Source organism: Herpailurus yagouaroundi, unplaced genomic scaffold (assembly GCF_014898765.1).
Source record: "Herpailurus yagouaroundi ecotype Mexico unplaced genomic scaffold, PumYag 220, whole genome shotgun sequence".
In the NCBI taxonomy this organism is placed as follows: Eukaryota; Metazoa; Chordata; class Mammalia; order Carnivora; family Felidae; genus Herpailurus; species Herpailurus yagouaroundi.
Window position 1 is genome coordinate 7,256,009 of NW_024412451.1, and position 20,625 is coordinate 7,276,633.

At 42.7% G+C, this 20,625-nt stretch overlaps 1 protein-coding gene and 1 long non-coding RNA gene across 8 annotated transcripts in view; both read left to right on the forward strand.

The window, feature by feature from the left end:
- The window catches only part of LOC121018927 (zinc finger protein 432-like), a 56,056-nt gene that overhangs the window by 25,956 nt on the left and 9,475 nt on the right, over positions 1 to 20,625 (forward strand). For 3 of the 7 annotated variants that reach the window (XM_040457983.1, XM_040457984.1, XM_040457982.1), the window contains exon 3: positions 6,164 to 6,290. In XM_040457983.1, the coding sequence (XP_040313917.1) occupies positions 6,164 to 6,290 (127 nt within the window). Of the gene's footprint in view, positions 1 to 6,163; positions 6,291 to 12,876; positions 12,906 to 14,620; positions 15,267 to 16,822; positions 16,863 to 20,625 lie in introns of those variants that run through there. The other 4 variants (XM_040457980.1, XM_040457978.1, XM_040457979.1 and 1 more) reach the window with 4 other exon arrangements.
- Positions 15,266 to 16,332, forward strand: LOC121019020 (uncharacterized). The gene is made up of 2 exons (XR_005785383.1): positions 15,266 to 15,429; positions 15,790 to 16,332. It is a non-coding gene; the product is annotated as an uncharacterized LOC121019020 (long non-coding RNA).

Here is a 20,625-nt window from a genome sequence, read left to right on the forward strand (position 1 = left end):
TCAAAGATAGATAGATAGATAGATAGATAGATAGATAGATAGATAGAGGAAGGGTGAGTTAATCTAGACAAAGCATTTAGAACAGTGCCTGGTTGATAGCGGTATGTAATAGCATTCAGTGCCCCACAGCTTGCCAACACTTGTTGTTATGTTATCAAATTGTATATTTTTCAGTTTGTATGATCTAATATTCTCTTGCCTTATTTCATTTTGCATTTTCCTCATCAGTTGTGAGGGTCAGATACATGTCTCTTTGTTGCTTTTTTGGATTATTTCTTCTTTGCTCATTTTAAAAATTAGGGGCGCCTGGGTCTCTCAGTTGGTTAAGCGTCAGACTTCAGCTCAGGTCATGATCTCACCATTTGTAGGTTCGAGCCCCACGTTGGGCTCTGTGTGGACAGCTCAGAGCCTAGAGCCTGCTTCAGATTCTGTGTCTCCCTCTCTCTCTGCCCCTGCCCCAGTCACACTCTGTGTCTCTCTCTCTCAAAAATAAGTAAACATTAAAAAAATTAAAAAAAATAAAAGTTAACTTTTTTATCTTACTGATTTATATTATTTGTCTTGTGGTATATTGATCCTTTTATATGTTGCAAATATTTTTCTAGAATTTTCCTTGTCTTTTAGCTTTTGTTCTTAATATTTTTCTCCATGCAAAAGTTTTATTTTTTTATTCAAATTAAAATGTGTTAGTCTTTTTCTTCATGGCTTCTTGTGCTATAAACATTCTGTATTTTCTTCTTTCATAAGTTCTTTCTTTGAAAGTTTATCTCCCATATTCATTAAGTATTGATGCTATGAAATAAGAACATATATATATGTAAATCTCTGCCCCTTATTAGAACCTTATTAGAGGTTATTATTAGACTCTTATTAGAGTCACCTTATTAGAACAAAAGATGGCCCTATCACCCAGAAGCTTGTGGGTTTGGGACTTTCCAGACCTTTCACTAGGTGCCTCTTCATCTCAGCTGTTCATTCACATCCTTTTTTTTTTTTTTTTTTAATTTTTAAGTAAACTCTGTGCCACACGTGGGGCTCAAACTCATGACCCCAAGGTCAAGAGTTGCGTGTTCTACCGACTGAGCCAGCCAGGCTCCCCTCATTTGTATCCTGTAAAATGTCCTTTACAATATAGTAAACGTGTGGGGTCTATGCCGACTCCAGGTGGTTGGTGCCGGAATTTCTTGGTGTGGAAAACCCACACATCTGGTCACTGAGGTGTTCTGTGTGAGTGTGTAAAGAAAAACAGAAGTGAGTTTTTCTCAGCTGCCTGACAAATTACTCCAAAACTTAGCAACTTCAAACACCTTTTTTTAATCTCGTACTTTCTGTGGTCAATAATTTTAACATGATTTAGCTAGACTGTGTTGTTTTTACTCGTAACACCTTTGACACCGTATGAGGTTTTTTCCTCCCGACACCAGATATTGGATCTCTTCCAACGCCACTTCTCCAATTCTCTGACCCTGAGTACCTGCAGTTAGCCACTGGTTACATGGATTTAAGGCTGCAGACCAGCAAGAATGCCCCCACTTCAGATGCCAATCACCGGTCTTGGTCTCCTGCGCTGACTGATGGGCTCTAAATTTTTTTTTAAATGTGTATTTATTTTTTGAGAGAGAGAGAGACAGAGTGTGAGTGGAGGAGGGGCGGAGAGAGAGGGAGACACAGAATCCGAAGGAGGCTTCAGGCTTTGAGCTGTCAGCCCAGAGTCTGACGTGGGGTTGGAACTCATGAACTGCGAGATCATGACCTGAGCGGAAGTTGGACGCTTAACTGACTGAGCCATCCAGGTGCCCCTGATGGGCTCTAAATTTATCACGGTTTCCATGGTCCCTTTCTCAGGACAGAGTGTGGGGGCCTGCAACCCTTCCAGGACCTCGATGTGCTAATGAACTTGGAGGAAGCTTGCCGAGCCTGTAGTTTTGGGGGTCTTGTGAAGATTTCGTTATGTGGACATGATGGATTAAATCATTGGCCACGTAAACTCCATCTCCAGTCCTCCCCTCTGTGGAGGTTGGGAGGTGTGGCCAAAAGCTCAACCCTGCGATCATGGGTTTGTTCTTTTGGCATCCAGCCCCCACCCTGCAGCGCTGTGATAGCCTGGGCTACCAGTCATCTCATTAGCACACAAAAAACACTTAACCCTGGAGATTCTAGGCATTTTCGGAGTTCTTTGTACTTGGAACCAGGGCCAAAAGCCAAATATTTTTTGTCATGTTGCTGCTGGGTACTTTGTTTCACACTCTTTCCTGAGCCTGTAATCAAGGTGTAAGCCAGGGTGGCGTCTGATCTGGAGGCTCAGGTGGGGAAGGATGCACTTCTAAGCTCACTTACTGGGTTTTTGGCAGGATTCGTTTCCAGAAGGGCTGATCAAATGAGATCCTCAATTCCTACCTGTCTGCTCGTGTAAGATTCTTTTTAGTTCCTTGCCACATGGGCCTCCCCAACATGCCACTTGTTACATCAAAGTCGTCAAAGGACAGGTTCTGTTAGCAAGATGGAATTCACACGCACAATTGTATGAGGTCACCTCTAAACCCATGGAATTACCTGTGTGATTGGAGTATCTTTGTTATTCATCATGGGCCACGGGGACCACGCTTTACAGTTTATGTCAATGAAGTGACTCATGTAGGCCCTAAATAATTTGTGCTAATGAGGTGACTCAAGACGGGACTGTCCATGCCAGAAGGACCAACCATGTGATTTGTGGCTTTGAACCAGGTGACCTCCAGGAAGGGGAAGGAACCTGGAGATTGAGTTCAGTGATGTAGTGTGTGTTTTAGTAAATCATGCATAAATCATGAGGCCTCAGTGAAAGCTCTGGACAGTGAGGTTTAGGTGAGCTTCCTAGGTTGGCAACAGTCTTGAGTACAGTCACCGTGACTAGGAGTACACACTGCTGTCCACACTTCACAAGGAGAGCCCTGTGTTTCAATATCAAATGGCCTTCATGCCTGGCCATTTTGGCACAAAAAATCAGGACTTTGAAAAGAACATTGCATTCTTTTCTGAATTTGGTTGTTTCTGCTGTAGGTGATCTGGCTTTTGTCTCTGGATGCTTTTATAGTTTCCCTTTACATTTGGTATATCATAGTCTAATGCATTGAGGTATAGACTTCCTGCTTGGAGTTTTTTGGGAGTTGTGAATCTGAGGTTTGGAGCATTTAATTAGTTGTGAGTTTTTCAGCTTTTAGGTCTTTGGATACTGCTTCTCTAGTATTCCCTTTTTATTTTTGAGAAACTATAAGCTGGTATACATCAGATCTTTTGACACTGTATGCTTATTAATCTCTTTCTTACATTAACCTTCTTTTCTGTGGTCCATTTTTGGTAATTTCTTCAGTTATATTCCAGCTTACTACAGTGTATCTAATCTGCTGTTTTCTGTCCACTGATAGATGTATGTGTATGTATGTTTGTCTATTAGAAGTTTCTTTTTTCCCCCCAAATATTCCTAATCAACTTTAGTGGTCTTTTTGCATTAGATATACCTTGTATGGTTTCTCTTATTCTTTTACATTTATTAAATATACTATCTTATAAACTGTGAATGTGGTCTGGTTGATGCTCATATTGGCTGTGAAGTTTTCTTGTAAAGTAAAAATATTTTATTTGTCCTGGTGTTATTTGCCTATTTTTAGTATTTGAAAATGGTGCTTATGTAGTCAACTAGTCTTTGACAAAGCAAGAAAAAATATCCAGCGTGGGGAAAAAAGCCTATTCAACAACTGGTGTTGGGAAAACTGGACAGCTACGTGCAGAAGAATGAAACTGGACCACTTTCTTATACCATACACAAAAATAAATTCAAAATGGATGAAAGATCTAGATGTGAGACAGGAAACCATCAAAATCTTGGAAGAGAACACTGGCAGCAACTTCTTTGACCTTGGCCGTAGCAACTTCTTACTAGATACATCTCCAGAGACAAGGGAAGTAAAAGTAAACATGAACTATTGGGACCTCATCAAGATAAAAATCTGCTGCACAGCAAAGGAAACAACCAGTGGAACTAAAAGGCAGTCTATGGAATGGGAGAAGATATTTGCAAGTGACATATCTGATAAAGGTTAGTATCCAAAGTCTATAAAGAACTTAGCAACTCAATACCCAAAAAACAAATAATCCAGTTAAGAAATGGGAAGAAGACATGAATAGACACTTCTTCAAAGAGGGCATCCAAATGACTAACGGACACATGAAAAGATACTCAACATCACTCATCATCAGGGAGATACAAATCAAAACCGTGATGAGATACCACCTCACACCTGTCAGAATGAATGGCTAAAATTAACAACACAAGAAACACCAGGTGTTGGCAAAGATGTGGAGGAAGGGGAACCCTCTTACACTGTTGATGCAAATGCAAACTGGAGCAGCGACTCGAAAACAGTATGGAGATTCCTTAAAAAGTTAGAAATAGAACTACTCTATGACCCAGTAATTGCACTACTAGGTATTTACCCAAAGGATACAGAAATACAGATTCGAAGGGGCACATGCACCCCGATGTTTATGGGAGCATTATGAACAATAGCCAAAGTATGGAAAGAGCCCAAATGTCCATCAACTGATGAATGGATAGAGAAGTGGTATATATATGCAATGGAATATTACTCAGCGATCAAAAAGAATGAAATCTTGCCATTTCCAACTATGTGGATAGAGCTAGAGTGTATTATACTAAGCGAAATAATCAGAGAAAGACAAATACCATATGATTTCACTCGTGGAATTTAAGAAACAAAACAGATGAACATATGGTAACGGGGGGAAAAGAGAGCGAGAAGGAAACAAACCAAAAGAGACTCTTAATTTTTTTTTTTAATGTTTATTTATTTTTGAGAGAGAGAGAGTGTGCGAGCAGGGCGGGGGCAGAGACAGAGGGAGACACAGAATCCAAAGCAGGTTCCAGGCTCTGAGCTATCAGCATACAGCCCAACATGTGTCTCAAATTCAAGGACTGCAAGATCATGACCTGATCCAAGGTCAGACACTCAACTGACTGAGCCATCCAGGTGGCCCAAACCATAAGAGACTTTTAAGGATAGAGAACAAACTGAGGGTTAATGGAGGGAGTGGGAAGGTGGTGGGCTAGTTGGGTGATGGAAAGTAAGGAGGGCACTTTTTATGATGAACACTGGGTGTTGTAGGTAAGTGATGAACCACTGAATTCTTTTTTTTTTTTTTTGTTACATTTTTTTATTTTGATATACAGAGAGCAAGCAGGAGAAAGGCAGAGAGAGAGGAGAGAGAGATTCCAAGCAGGCTCTGGGCCATCGGCACAGAGCCCAACACGGGGCTCAAACTCTTGAACTATGAGATCATGACCTGAGCCGAAATCAAGAGTTGGACACTCAACCGACTGAGCCACCCAGGTGCCCTGTGATGAACCACTGAATTCTATTTTTGAGACCAATATCGCACTGTATGTTAACTATTTAAATAAAAAGTTGAAGGAAAAATAAATAAGTGAAAAAGAAAATGGTGCTAAAATATATAGAAAGATAGGATTTTGCTTCCACTAAAATGCATTTAAGAAAAGTATATAGGGGCGCCTGGGCGGCTCAGTTAAGCCTCTGCCTTAGGCCCAGGTCATGAGGTCGCAGTTTGTGAGTTCAAGTCCCACATCAGGTGAGCTTGAGCCATGCTTCGGGCTCTGGGTGAACTTGAGTCCTGCATTGGGCTTTGGGTAAACATGAGCCCTGCTTTAGGTGAGCCCTGCTCCTCTCTCTCTCTCTCTCTCTCTCTCTCTTTCTCTCTTTCTCTCTTTCTCTTCCTGCCCCTTGCTCACTTGCACCATCTCTCTCTCTCAAAAAAAAAAAAAAACAAAAACCAAACATATTTGGATGAGGCTTTGGTGATTACAACTTCCCTCATGTTTCTTCCATGTTGATAAAAGTAATTCACATCAGGGGCGCCTGGGTGGCTCAGTTGGTTGAGCATCCGACTTCGGCTCAGGTCATGATCTCGCGGTCCGTGGGTTTGAGCCCCGTGTTGGGCTCTGTGCTGACAGCTCAGAGCCTGGAGTCTGTTTCAGATTCTGTGTCTCCCTCTCTTTCTGACCCACCCCCGTTCATGCTGTCTCTCTCTGTCTCAAAAATAAATAAACGTTAAAAGTAATTCACATTAAACAAGACTGTTGTCGTTACAGGAATTACTGACACTGGAGGACGTGGCTGTGGACTTCTCCCGGGAGGAGTGGCAGCTCCTGGCCCCCGCCCAGAAGGACCTGTACCGGGATGTGATGTTGGAGAACTACAGGAACCTGGTGTCAGTGGGTGAGGAGAACTCCCCTGTGTCACTTAGAGGTGCCTGGGCACTGGCCTTTCCTCTATCACTCAATGAAAGCTTTGCCATCGCTGTGGTCTTGAGAAGAGTCCAATGTTTGGTCCCCTTTCTTGACCCCAGACAGAGCGGTGTAATCTTTTCTATCCTGAAAGAGAATCTTTGCGTGTGAGAGATTGGTCGTCTCTATAATGTAGTATTTTCCCATCTTGACCTACTGTACCCAAGTCACTAAGCATCTAAGTCTTCTGTCATTTCTCACGAACAGGGTGTCAAGCTACCAAACGAGATGCACTCTCTGTGTTGGAACACAGAGACGAAGCATGGATGAAAGCAGAGGATGAAATCCAGGGTAGAACCCGTGCAGGTGAGTGAGTGAGAACCAGCAAGGGGAATGGTGGAGGAAGTTACATTCTAGTCATGAAGACAAGGTGTCATAGCAGAGAGGGTATCTGAAGATACCTAAACAGCCCCTCCTCATACTCCTTTCCCCAGATGAGAACTGTTTTTCTTTGTGGCTGTTTAGCTTTAAATATGCTCCTTTTCTCTCCTTGGGTCTTCCATTTATTTCATCTTACATCTTTATAATTTTCTTTTAAATTGGGATCATGTAGGGGGCGCCTGGGGGGCTTAGTTGGTTAAGCGTCCGACTTCTGCTTGGGTCATGATCTCATGGTTCATGGGTTCGAGCCCCACATCAGGCTCTGTGCTGACAGCTCAGAGCCTGGAGCCTTCTTTGGATTCTGCGTCTCCCTCTGTGTTCCTCCCCTGCTCACACTCTGTCTCTTTCTGTCTCTCTAAATAAACGTTGAAAAAAAATTTTTTTCAATAAATTGGGATCATATGATCAACAATAAAGAGTCAGCCCCGCTATGTCATCTTTAAAACACTTTTATTTCATACCATTCTCATGAGAGAATTTGTTACTGTCTTTTTGCCTAGGAATTGGGAAGGTTGACAGTCATCTGCAAGAGCACTCTCAAAACCACAGATTTCTGAAGAGCCTTCAACAATATGGAGAACAGAGCGCATTTAGAAATGCTGTTCACCTGAGCAAAATACATTTTGCCTTAATGCAGAATCATGTGTTTGACTTATGTAGAAAAGCTTTGAAATCAAGTTTAAGTTTAGTTAACCAGAAGAGAAGATGTGAAATAGAGAAAGCCGATGACTTTAATGGAGACGAGAAATCTTTTCTACGTGGTAATCATGAATGTTTGTATACTGGAATTGAATTCCCTGAATGTGCGAAACACATCAGCACTAAATTCCAAGTCTTTAAGCATCAGAGGACTCCTAACACGGAGAACTCCCAAGCATGCCTCGAAGGTGAGAAAACGTGCATCAGGAAGTCCCGGCTCCTTTACCGTGAGGGCGGTCACAGAGGAGAGAAGCCCCACGGGTATGATCCGTGTGGGAGATCCTTCTCCAGAAATGTCATGTTCACTAAGCATCAGAAAACTGCACCAGACAGAGTCTGTATAGCCAACGACTGCAGAAGAGGCGCTAGTGCGAAGAGCAGCCTCGCTGTGCCTCAGCAAACCCATACGGCAGAGAAGTCCTACACGTGTGGTGAGTGTGGAAAAGGCTTCACCATGAAGCGCTATCTGATCGCACATCAGCGAACTCACAGTGGAGAGAAACCTTATGTCTGTGACGAATGTGGAAAAGGCTTCACCGTGAAGAGCAACCTCATTGTGCATCAGCGAACTCACACAGGGGAGAAACCCTACATATGCACCGAATGTGGAAAAGGCTTCACCATGAAGCGTTATCTGGTTGTACATCAGCGAACTCATACCGGAGAGAAACCCTATATATGCGGCGAATGTGGAAAAGGCTTCACTGTGAAGAGTAATCTCATTGTGCATCAGCGATCTCATACTGGGGAAAAATCTTACATGTGCTCTGAATGTGGAAAAGGCTTCACCACAAAGCGCACCCTCGTTATACATCAGCGAACTCACACAGGAGAGAAATCTTACCTATGTAATGAATGTGGAAAAGGCTTCACCACAAAGCGCACCCTTATTATACATCAGCGAACTCATACAGGTGAGAAACCCTATGAATGCAGGGAGTGTGGTAAAGCCTTTAGCCAGAAGATCTGCCTCATACAACATGAGAGATGTCATACAGGAAAGACTCCCTTTGTGTGTACCGAGTGTGGCAAATCCTATTCTCACAAATACGGTCTCATTACGCATCAGAGAATTCACACGGGGGAGAAACCCTATGAGTGCAGTGAATGTGGGAAAGCGTTCACCACAAAGTCAGTACTCAACGTCCATCAAAGAACTCACACAGGAGAGCGACCCTATGGATGCAGCGATTGTGAGAAAGCCTTCTCCCACTTGTCAAACCTTGTTAAACATAAGAAAATGCACACGAGAGAAACGGGTAGATTCAGTCAGGTTGGAAATTCCTTTAACACAGAGTCGCGGCTCATTACTTAACGAGCGAACTCGTGCAAAACAAAAGCCCTTTGAATGTGATGCCTTCTGTGGCAACCAAGACGTCGTTAAACATCACTGTTTCCGGCAGATTGGAATGTCATTGTGTCCCTGCCTGTTGTCATATGTGTGCCCTGAGGAGATTAAAGAACTTGTCCAGGAGGTAAACCTGGTGAATACAGTGAATGTGGTGCCTTCTGTGATCCTTACCCTGTATTTTCTGTCAATGAAAACATGTTGGAAAAACTCATGCATTGAGCATGGAGATGCCTTGAGCAAAACTTGCTAGCTTCATTATATTCTGAGAAGTGGATACTGAGCCCAATTCTGTTGACTACAGAGACTAGGAAGGCCTTCAGTGGGAAGGTAGATTATTATCAGGGATCGTCGTAGATCATCAGTGAGCTTATTGTTCATAGAAATACCATTTTAAAGAAATTCATGTTGACCATGACCATGAGAAAGCCTTTACCCAGAAAGAAGACCTCAGTGAGTGTCAAGAGTCCACACTGGAGAAAAACTTTAGGAGGACAGTATGACAGGATGTCAGTGATACATCCTGCCTTGTTTGGTCAGGTATCATACAGAAATTAAAACTCTATGAACGTGCTAAATGTAGGGCACCTTTGGTCAGATATCAGAGAACTCGCGAAGGAATGAAGTCCTGTGAAAGTGGAAAATATTTGAATGCCTTTTTAAAAAAAGTTTTTTTAATGTTTATTTTGAGAGAGAGGGTACAGGTGGGGGAGGGACCGGGGGGTGGGGGGAGCGGGGACAGTGGATCCAAAGCCAGCTTTATGTGGACAGCAGAGAGCCCAATGCGGGGCTCGAACTTGCAAACTGTGAGATCATGACCAACTAGGCCAAAGTTGGACGCTTAACCAAGTGAGCCACCCAGGTGCCCCTGTTTGAGTGACCTCTTTGTATACATCAGGTAATTCACCTGATGTGCATTTTCAGATGATACTTGGGAACCCTTTCTAGTTGCCTTGTCACTAATTCCATAGTTTTAAAAGTTAGTCTGCTTTCTTCATCATTGACTAATATTTATTGTTCTATGGAGTGTTCTAGGACTACCCTGTATTACATGATTTGTAAATTTAGTATTTTGAAGTATTTTTTTTATTAAAAAAAAAATTTTTTTAACGTTTATTTATTTTTGAGACAGAGAGAGACAGAACATGAACGGGGGAGGGTCAGAGAGAGAGGGACACAGAATCTGAAACAGGCCCCAGGCTCTGAGCGGTCAGCACAGAGCCCGACGCGGGGCTCGAACTCACGGACCGTGAGATCATGACCTGAGCCGAAGTTGGACGCTTAACTGACCGAGCCACCCAGGCGCCCCGAGTATTTTGAAGTATTTTAAAAGGAAACTTTTAAATTTATGATACCAGATATTTGTACTTGCTTAACTCAGTTTTTAATTATGACCAGATATTTTATAAAACCACCTTCCAAGTATTTTTTTTAATTTTGTTTTTTAATGTTTATTTACTTTTGAGAGAGAGAGAGAGAGAGAGACAGAGCACAAGCGGGGGAGGGGCAGAGAGAGAGGAGACACTGAATCTGTAGTAGGCTCCAGGCTCTGAGCTGTCAGCACAGAGCCCAATGTGGGGCTCAAACTCACCAATCAGGAGATCGTGACCTGAGCCAAAGTTGGATGCTTAACCAACTGAGCCACCCAGGCACCCCCCAAGTTATTTTTGAAAATGTTTAATTTGAAATCATTTTAACTTAGAAGAAATTGCAAGATAGTCCAGAGACTTCCCTAGTATCCTTTACCTAATGTCTCCCAGTATGTAAACCACATTTTGTTGTTGAATCTAGGAAAATGACATTGGTAGTGTACTGTTAGCTAAACCCTTAACCTTATTTGGATTTCATTAGATTTTCATAGTTTTTGTTTTGTTTTTTTAGGTTGTAATTCTAAGCAGCTTTATTACATTATAGTCATGTAAACCACTATTACAACCAGGATGTAAAACTGTAATCAACACAGAGTCTCTCCCTTTTTATGTTCATACCCTTTATCCAGACCTACCTCCTGCAACCACTTACATTTTCCATCAGTATAACCGTGCAATTCTATGAATGCTATAAAAATCATTTTTATAACTGGATTTTATATATTTTGTAGATATATTGTATTTATATAATTTTATAACTTTGATAAAGGTTATTACAATATTATTGACTATGTACAAATTTATAATTTTTTATTAATAGGGAGCACGTAAACTTTTCATGTTTTTGTCATTCGCAAATTGCTCTGAAGACTTACTTGAGTTGCTGGATGGTTTTATTATTGTGAGTAGTACACATACAAATGTGTCATTACTGACACGTTTTATTAGTAATACACATGACCAGTTTATTTATCCCTTTATTTTTTTTAATTTTTTAAATTAAAAAAAAATTTTTGAGAGAAAGAACGCACGTGAGCAGGGGGCAGAAAGGTAGAGAGATGGAGAGAGAAGCGGGGCTCACCTGCAGCGCAGCACGAGTTCACCCAAAGTGGGTCTCAGGCTCACCGATTATGGGGCTTGAACTCATGAATCATGAGATCATGATCTGAGCTGAAATCTGAAGCTTAACTGACTAAGCCACCCAGGTGCCCCTTTCCCTTCACTCGAGATTTCCTGGTTTCAACTGTTGTAAAGATGGTATGAAATCTGCATACGGGGCTTTGTGTGAACATAAATTTTAATTCCTCTAAAATAAATATTCAAGTGTATGATTGTTGGGATGTATGATAAGTTGTGTTTAGCCTTTTAAGAAACTAGTCTCTTCCAATGCCCTGTGCTCTCTTACATTCTCACCAGCAGTGTATGAAATACTGTTCCACATCCTCTCCAGCACTGGGCATTCAGTATACTTGGCCTTGAATAATGTAGGGGTTAGGGGCACTGACCCCCACGCAGTTGAAAATCCACATATAACTTAACTGCTAATAACCAACTGTTGATCGGGAGCCTTACCAATAACATAAATAGTTGCTTAACACGTATTTTGTATATTATATGTATTATATACTGTATTCTTAAAGTAAGCTATAGAAAAGAATGTTAAAATCCGACTTTTGGGGAAGAAAGAAAAATACCATATGATTTCACTCATACATGGAATTAAAGAAACAAATGAATAAAGCAAAAAAAAAAAAAAAAAAAAGACCAAAAAACCAGACTGTTAAATATAGAGAACAATCTGAGGGTTACTAGGAGGGGAGGTGGGTAGGGGAATGGGTAAAAACATGGGGATTAAGAGTACACTTATCATGGTGAACACTGAGTAATTTATAGAATTGTTGAATCACTGTATTGTACACCTAAAATTAGTATAACACTGTATGTTAATTATACTGAAATGTTAAAAAATTTACAAAGCCTAAGAAAAACAAAAACAAGGAAGAGAAAGTACATTTACAGTGCTTTACTGTAAAAATAAAAAAAAAAACCCTGCATATAAGTGAACCCATGCAGTTCAACCCCACGTTGCTCAAGGGTCAGCTGTAGATTTTATTTTAGCCATTCCACCAGCAGCATAGGAGAGACTCAGTCGCTCTCCATCCTCACCAGCACTTGGTATTGTCGTTATATTTTACATTAACCATTTTATTAGGTATATAGTAGTAACCGATCTGGAGCTTAACTTGGGTCTCCCTAATGGCTAACGATATTCCACACATCATTACTACTATTATTACAGACTTATTTATCTTATAACTGGAAGTTTGTACCTTTTGATCACCTTCACCCATTTCATCCACATCCCACCCCCACCCCTGCCTGTCACAACCAAATTTTTTTTCTGTATCTAGGAGTTTGTTTTTTTGTTGTTTTTTTTTTTTTAGATTCCATATATAAATAAGATCATACAATATTTGTCTTTCTCTGATTTATTTCACTCAGCATAATACCCTTAGGATCTATTCATGAGTCATATATGACAGGATTTTCTTCTTCTTTTTTTTTTTAAGTTTATTTATTTTGAGAGGGCACAATTGGGGGCAGGTCAGAGAGAGGGAGAAAGAGAGAATCCCAAGCAGGCTCCATGCTGTCAGTGCAGAGCCCAACATGGGGCTCAGCCTCACAAACCGTGAGATTGTGACCTGAGCTGAAGCCAAGAGCTGGATGCTTAACCAACTGAGCCACCCAGGTGCCCCAAGGTTTTCTTTTTTATGGCTGAATATTCAATTGTGTGTGTCTGTGCCTGTACCACATTTTTTAAATCCATTCGTTTGTATAGGACACTTAGGTTTTGATGCATGGCTATTGTAAACAATACTGCGGTGAACGTGGGGGTACGGCTGTGTTTGTGAAACAGTGACTTCATTCCATTTGAGTGGATACAGGAGAATTGGTGGATCATATTGTAGTTTTGTTTTTAATTTTTTGAGGAACCTCTGTACTGTTTCATAGTGGCTGCACCAGTTTACAGTATGTCTGTAGGTTGTTCATGAAGAGACATCTCTGATTTAACAAATCACCTACTGGTGTACATTCATACTGGTATTCGTTTCTTTTGACTGCGTTACAAAATTACTTTCCTAAAAGTTAATGTCTAAAGACAAACATTTACTGGGGCGCCTGGGTGGCGCAGTCGGTTATAACCGACTTCTGCCAGGTCACCATCTCGCGGTCCGTGAGTTCCAGCCCCGCGTCGGCCTCTGGGCTGATGGCTCAGAGCCTGGAGCCTGTTTCCGATTCTGTGTCTCCCTCTCTCTCTGCCCCTCCCCCGTTCATGCTCTGTCTCTCTCTGTCCCAAAAATAAAAATAAATTAAAAAAAAAAAAAAAAGACAAACATTTACCAATTCTGTTGTGTGGGTCTAGGGTTGGATTGTCTAGTGTGGGCTGTCTGGGCTGGGGCTGCACAAGCTAGGTGGCTTTTTTTTTTTTTTTTTTTACACGTCTAAGTGTCACTGGAATGGATGGGGTCATTCACAATCTCCTGCTGCAAGAGGCTAGCCTGGGCTCTAGTATAATGTGTTAGAGGAGCTCCAAGAGAACCATATACCATACCTCACTGAGCAAGTCTGGTTCTGTCCTGTTTGTTACTGTCTTATTGGACACGTTAGTCACAGTCCCTAGGAGGGGATGCTATCCAAAAGTGTGAATATAGAGATGGAAGGATAAATTTATTTTTTTAATTAAAAAAAATGTTTATTTTTGAGAGAACAAGCAAGCGAGGGGCAGAGAGAGAGGGAGAAAGAAAATCCCAAGCAAGCTCTGAACTGTCAGTGCAGAGCCGGATGTGGGACTCGAACTCATGAACTGTGAGATTGTGACCTGAGCCAAAATCGAGAGTTGGACGTTTAACCGACTGAGCCACTCAGGCGCCCTGCAGGAGTAAATTTAAGAATCACAAGAGTGTTTATTTCCTTACATTTGTCAAAATTTATACCATAAATATCCTTGTACATGTTTGTTCTCAAAAAGATTAATTTCTACTGAATCAATTCTTTTTTTTTTTAATTTTTTTCAACGTTTTTTTAATTTATTTTTGGGACAGAGAGAGACAGAGCATGAACGGGGGAGGGGCAGAGAGAGAGGGAGACACAGAATCGGAAACAGGCTCCAGGCTCTGAGCCATCAGCCCAGAGCCCGAGGCGGGGCTCGAACTCACGGACCGCGAGATCGTGACCTGGCTGAAGTCGGACGCCCAACCGACTGCGCCACCCAGGCGCCCCATGACATTTTTGTTTTACACAACTTTTATTCTTGTGGAAGCTGTCACAGTTGCCTATTCCTGGCCACTAGTCCTCAGAGCCCTGCCTTCCTCTCTGGACCCAGGAAAAGCTCTGTGTGCAGCCTAGGCTCCGCCCTTCCCTGGGCACTTTCTCTCACTTTCTCTCTCTCTCTCTTTCTCTTCTCTCACTTTCGCTGGCCTTAGTGGCCTTCCCACCCCATCACTCTTGCCCACGCCTAACTGGCGCGTTCCAGCGGTTTTCTTTCCTAATCAGTGACCGTCATCCCTGTGCCCTCAGAGCTTCTGCGAACGTTGTTCTCCGTCCAAAAGTCGCTTCAAACCCATTTCTGCTGGAAACTCCCCCGAGGAGGCTTCTGTGAGTTCTGTGCTGTACAAATACCTCCACTTCCTGGTAACAGGATCACGCCAACCGAGCCGTGTCCTAATTTTAATTTTCCAGTCCGCTCGCTGAAAGGGATTTTCCCCGCCCCGTTTTTTGCCTGGCGTAAGCTCCAGCTGTGCTCCTCCTACCTGTGCGTTTCCGCCCAGACTGCCTGGCCCTTTCACTTTCCCAGCCGCCCCTGCCGGCGGGCGCGGAATCGGGCTCTTGGCGCCCCGTAGGGCCGAGATCCAAGATGGCTGCCCCCACGGGGCATGGCCAGGGTGCGGCCATGTTGCCGCAGCGGCAAAGCCGGGGTCCAGTCGTCTTTTCTCTAGAAATGCTTCAGACCCTTGTTGGCCGCAGCCCCGCGGTGCTGACGGACGCGGACGAAGTTCAGCGAAGTAAGTTCAGGTGCCGGTCGGTCGCAGTGGTGTGTGGCGAGAATCAGGTGCGTTCGCGGACTGTGGCCGGGGACGGTTCGTCGGCGTCCGCCTGGGGTGGTGTGGGTGGAATTCTTGCGGGAGGAGACCGTGGGTGGGTGTTCTTCCGTGTTAGGGTGTCCGCTTGCGGTGCCCGTGGTCTCGGTCAGGAGGTGCTCTCGTAGTTCTTGGGTAAAGATTTCTCGGGAACAGCGACCGGGTGCAGAGGGCACATTTGGGGGCCGTTTACTCGCTGGGGCTCAGAGATTGCGAGCGGGAGGGTGGTGGCGGTCAGCTGCAAGTGGAGCGGGTTTTGTTCGGGGCTCAAAGCCAAGCTGTTTCGGGGCTCACGGGTCGGGGTCCGTGGAGCTCACGCGGGGGCCGCCGGGTGCGTCCGGGGTACGGGTGGGAGCGTGGGCTGCGCCTGGATGCGGGGGGCTTGGCCGCGGCGTGCGGAGCCCGGGCCTGGGCTGCCGCCGACGACAGCGGGTGTGCGTCCCCGCTTCTGCCCTTTAGCCCCGGGTCTTTTTTTCAGCTCTGGTTTTTTGGCAGCCGGCGCCAGTTCGTACCCTCGGACTCTCAGGAATGAAAGTTTTTGCGGAGATGAATGAGCCAGCCTATCTAATAGCAGTTTTCTGTTGAAGTTGCCGCCTTTTCTCTTTTGTCCTCCGAGATTCCTTGCACATTCCTCTTGGATATTTCTTTTCAGATTCTGACGCAAGTAAAATCTCTTATCACACTGTACGTTCCGTTCACAAGGGATAATCCTTGTCAAAATTTTAGTAGATTTCAATTTGAGGCTTTTAGATTATGTGCTTAATATTTATAATTCAGATAAGTTGTGTAAATGGTACTATGATTTTCTCCTTGGCCTTATTTCATATAATAAACACTTACAAATTATTTTTAATGTGTGAACCGGTGATATTGTGAGTGGATTCGTATTAAGCATTTGCTTATGTATAATCTATATAGAGATGAAATGTTTGAGATGTTTAGGTATCATTCGAGAGACATTTTATGATTATGCATTTATACCCTTGGATTTGTTCCCCAGCTTTTCGTTCCCAATATAAACTGTTTATTTTTATTGCAGTTGTAAGCGTGTTATTACTTTGACTCCCTTTTCCTTATCATTTTTTGTAATGCAAAAGATCAATTAACTGTAAATATTTATTTGCTACTTGGCCACCCTACTAAATTCTTATTACAGTATCTTTCTCTCCACCCAACATTTTAGTGTAGAAAATTTTCACACATAGAGACATACTGAAAGAATTTTAAAGTAACCATTCATATACCTACCACCTAGATTTTACCATTAACTTCGGACTAGACTAGCTCTACTAGTTAGTTACCTGAGCCCTCTATCCATCTTCTTTTCATGAATCAGTCTTCTAGTTGGTTTTGGTACATTTTATTTATTTATTTTTAATGTTTATCTATTTTTGAGAGAGAGACAGAGCACTAGTGGGGGAGGGGCAGAGAGAGAGGGAGACACAGAATCGGAAGCAGGCTCCAGGCTCCGAGCTGTCAGCACAGAGCCCGAGTCGGGGCTCGAACTCACAGACCGTGAGATCATGACCTGAGCCCAAGTCGGACGCTTAGCCGACTGAGCCACCCAGGTGCCCCGGTTTTGGTGCATTTTAAAGACAGTTGCAGATCACTGCCAGTACTCTAAATGCCTCTGCAATTACATGATTAATAGCGTTCCAATAGCTTTTCACTTGTTTCCTTTGTTTACTTAATGAACAGAGATTTTATTTACAAATAGTCTTGGCCTGTTGTGTAGTGGAATGAAAGTGAATTTTGGAACGAAATTAATCTGATTTTTCAATTCCATTGTGTGACGGGTGTGACCTGTGTCTCTTTCCCACTTGGCAAAAAGAGAAGTTAAACTCTCCCTCAGGGTTGTTTTGAAGATAAGTATAGTAAAATACCTAAAATTGTGGTCTGTGATGGCAGGAGCCTAGTGTATTTGAGTAAAAAGGCTGATAAGTTCCCCATATTTATGGTTTTGTGCTGTGTAAAATTTGTATTTGTAACTCATTTTCTCTCTCCCTACCTCCTTCCTTACTTCTCTGTCTCTTTTTTATTTATTTATTTATTTATTTTTTAAATTTTTTTTTTTTAACATTTATTTATTTCTGAGACAGAGAGAGAGACAGAGCATGAACGGGGGAGGGGCAGAGAGAGAGGGAGACACAGAATGGGAAACAGGCTCCAGGCTCTGAGCCATCAGCCCAGAGCCCGACGCGGGGCTCGAACTCACGGACCGCGAGATCGTGACCTGGCTGAAGTCGGACGCTCAACCGACTGCGCCACCCAGGCGCCCCTCTGTCTCTTTTTTAAAGTAAACTTGTGAACTTACATTAATGATCTAGCAACAGCAATTTAAATGTAGAATGCCAATAATTTTCTGACTTAAAACATAAGTGCTCTTATGAAAAAATATGAGGAACTAAAAATGACCTCTCAAATATTACACTGTTGTCAGTATTTCTTTTCAGAAGTTCTTAGAAGTGGATTTGTCGGTTACTGGTGATACTTCTATTGCCTGTTTTAAGTGAATGTTAGGTGTGGTTGCGTGGCTAAGTCGGTTGAGCAGCCGAATCTGACTGTGTTAAGCCCGAGTCAGGCTTGTGCTGCGTGTGGAGCCTGCTTAAGATTCTCTCTCTCCCTTTTCCCCTCTTCTCTGCTCGGGCTTTCTCTCTAAGAATAAATAAATAAATAGGTAACTAAATAAATTTTAAAAATGTTAAATTATCCCCATGAAATGTCCTGCTCTTTAATACTGACCTTGACCTGTGTATGCTTTAAAATGGTCTAGATTTTTTTTTTTTTTTTAATTTTTAGAGAGAGTGTGAGTGGGGGAACAGGGCAGAGGGGGAAAGAGAGAGAGAGAGAGACAGAGAGAGACATTGAGAGAGAGAATCCTAAACAGGCTCCATGCTCAGCACAGAGCCTGACACAGGGCGTGATCCTAAGACGCTGGGATCATGACGTGGGACGAAATCAAGAGTCAAGACGCCCAACCGACTGAGCCACTGAGGCGCCCCTAGAATTAAAAAAAAAAAATTTTTTTTAAGTTTACTTATTTATTTTGAGAGAGGAGAGCAAGCAAGTGGGGTAGGGGCAGAAAGAGTAGGCAAGAGAATTCCAAGCAGGCTCTGCACTGTCAGCACAGAGCCCTACTCCAGGCTTGAACTCACCAACCTCGAGATGGTGACCTGAGCTGAGATCGAGGGTCAGTCGCTTAACCAACTGAGCCACCTAGGCGCCCCTAGAATTTTTCTATTTAAATGTCGTAGCCAGCCACCTGACTAAAGATGTACACAGACGTGTTAGGTGAATACTGATGATTTGCCTCTTTCTATATTCAAAAGTCATCTTTGATTATTTTTTCAAAGCGTGTTGTACTGGGTAATGTTTTCAGATGTAAATTCTCAACTCTACCTTTGTAGATAGAGTGTGAAAGCCTGAGAGAATGGTCAACAAGTGGAGCTGACTGTATTCCCATAAAACTACTTACAAAAACAGGTGGTCTAGGCCCTGTGTTACTGACCCTTGATTTAGATGATTATGTGGCTTTTGTGTTCTCATTTGGAGTTGGGCAGGTAGGGCCCATGAACTGAATCTGGGCCAGTGCCTGTTTTTGTTAATAAAGTCTTATGAGAACTCAGCCACACCTATTTTTTTTTTTTTTTTAATATGACTGCTTTTGAGCTGTAGTGGTATAGTTGAGTAGTTGCTACAGAAGCCATGTGCATTATATTTTTTTCTCTTTTAACATATAGTTATGTATGCTTAAAAATATATATATTAGTTTTATTCACACTAGAGATTGCAAAATAACATAACAGTTTGTCTGTCGAAGTATTATGGTAATTAGTACTTTTATATTCTTCTCTGTCTATACAGAGATTTTAGAACAGTTTTTCACTCACCACTTCTATGTTATATGCTGCCATGGAATACTTTATTTTTTACTTTATTTATTTTATTTTATTATTAATATTTTTTAATGTTTATTTTTGAAAGAGAGAGAGAGAGAGAGAGAGAGAGAGAGAGGTACAGAGTGTGAACGGGGGAGGGGCATACAGAGAGAGAGGGAGACACAGAATCCTAAGCACTCCAGGCTCTGAGCTGTCAGCACAGAACCTGACGTGGGGCCCGAACCCATGAAACTCGAGATCATGACCTTAGCCAAAGTCTGACACTTAACTGACTGAGCCACCCAGGTGCCCCTGTCACGGAATATCTTAACTCTTCATGTTTTTAAAACCTTCTGAGAGATGATCATTGTTATATTTCCAGTTGGTACTGATTTAGACTTCAACTCTTATTTACCAGTTTTATTTCTCTTGACTCCTTGCTCCTCTGCTTACATTGGAAGATCCTTTCCTTTTGCTTGAAGAACCTTCTTATTTGCTGTAACACAGGTCTTCTGATGAAGAATACTGTGTGCTTTCGCCTGAAAATTCAGTTCTATTTCTAAAGAATGTTTTTGCCAACTATCCTATACAGGTTTATACTTCTAATACTCTACAGAGTATGAAGAACTGGAATGCAATGAGAAATTATGAAGACAATGTGTTATTATTTGCTTATTAGCATGATGTTCTCAAAATCAAAGTGTATGTCCCCTAGGATGTAAAAAGACTTTTGCAGAGGTAGATGGACATGCATGATTTAAGAGAAAAATGTGTATCTCTTACTGTCTGTGTGTCCTCTTTCCTAAAAATGATGTGCCTGAGGAGGCCCCTGCCACTTGGCCCAGAGCACTTAATAAAAAGACCGATTTTTTTTTTTAATTTTTAAATTTTAGTTAACACACTGTGCAATATTGGTTTCAAGGAGTAGAATTCAGTGATTCATCACTTGCATACCACAGCCAGTGGGGGGCGCCTGTGTGGCTCAGTTGGTTAAACATACAACACCCAGTGCTCATCCCAAGTGCCCTCCTTAGCACCCAGCACCCATCTAGCCCATCCCCCACCCACCTCCCTCCATCACTCCTCAGTTTCTTCTCTATCATGAAGAGTCTCTTTGTTATGCCCAGAGTTCGTGATCCCCAAAGACCACCAGGGAGCCGAGTCCGATGCAAAAGCAAAAGAGCCTTTATTCGAGCTAGCTCGAGCTCAATCCCCTACCTGCACCGACGCAGCGGTGAGATACCGGGGGAGAGAGCCAGTTTCAAAAGCACAAAGGTTTTATTGGGGTCTAGGGGCAGTTGGTGAGGTAATGGCTGTGACCTCAGCCGATTGGCTGGGGAAGGGTTGTGGCCTTGGCCGATTGGCTAGGGAAGGGTCGGAGTCCTGTTACTCAAGGGGAGGAGGTGTGGTCGGCCAGCGTAGGTCCGCCCCTTCATCTTGTGGTTTTTTTCCC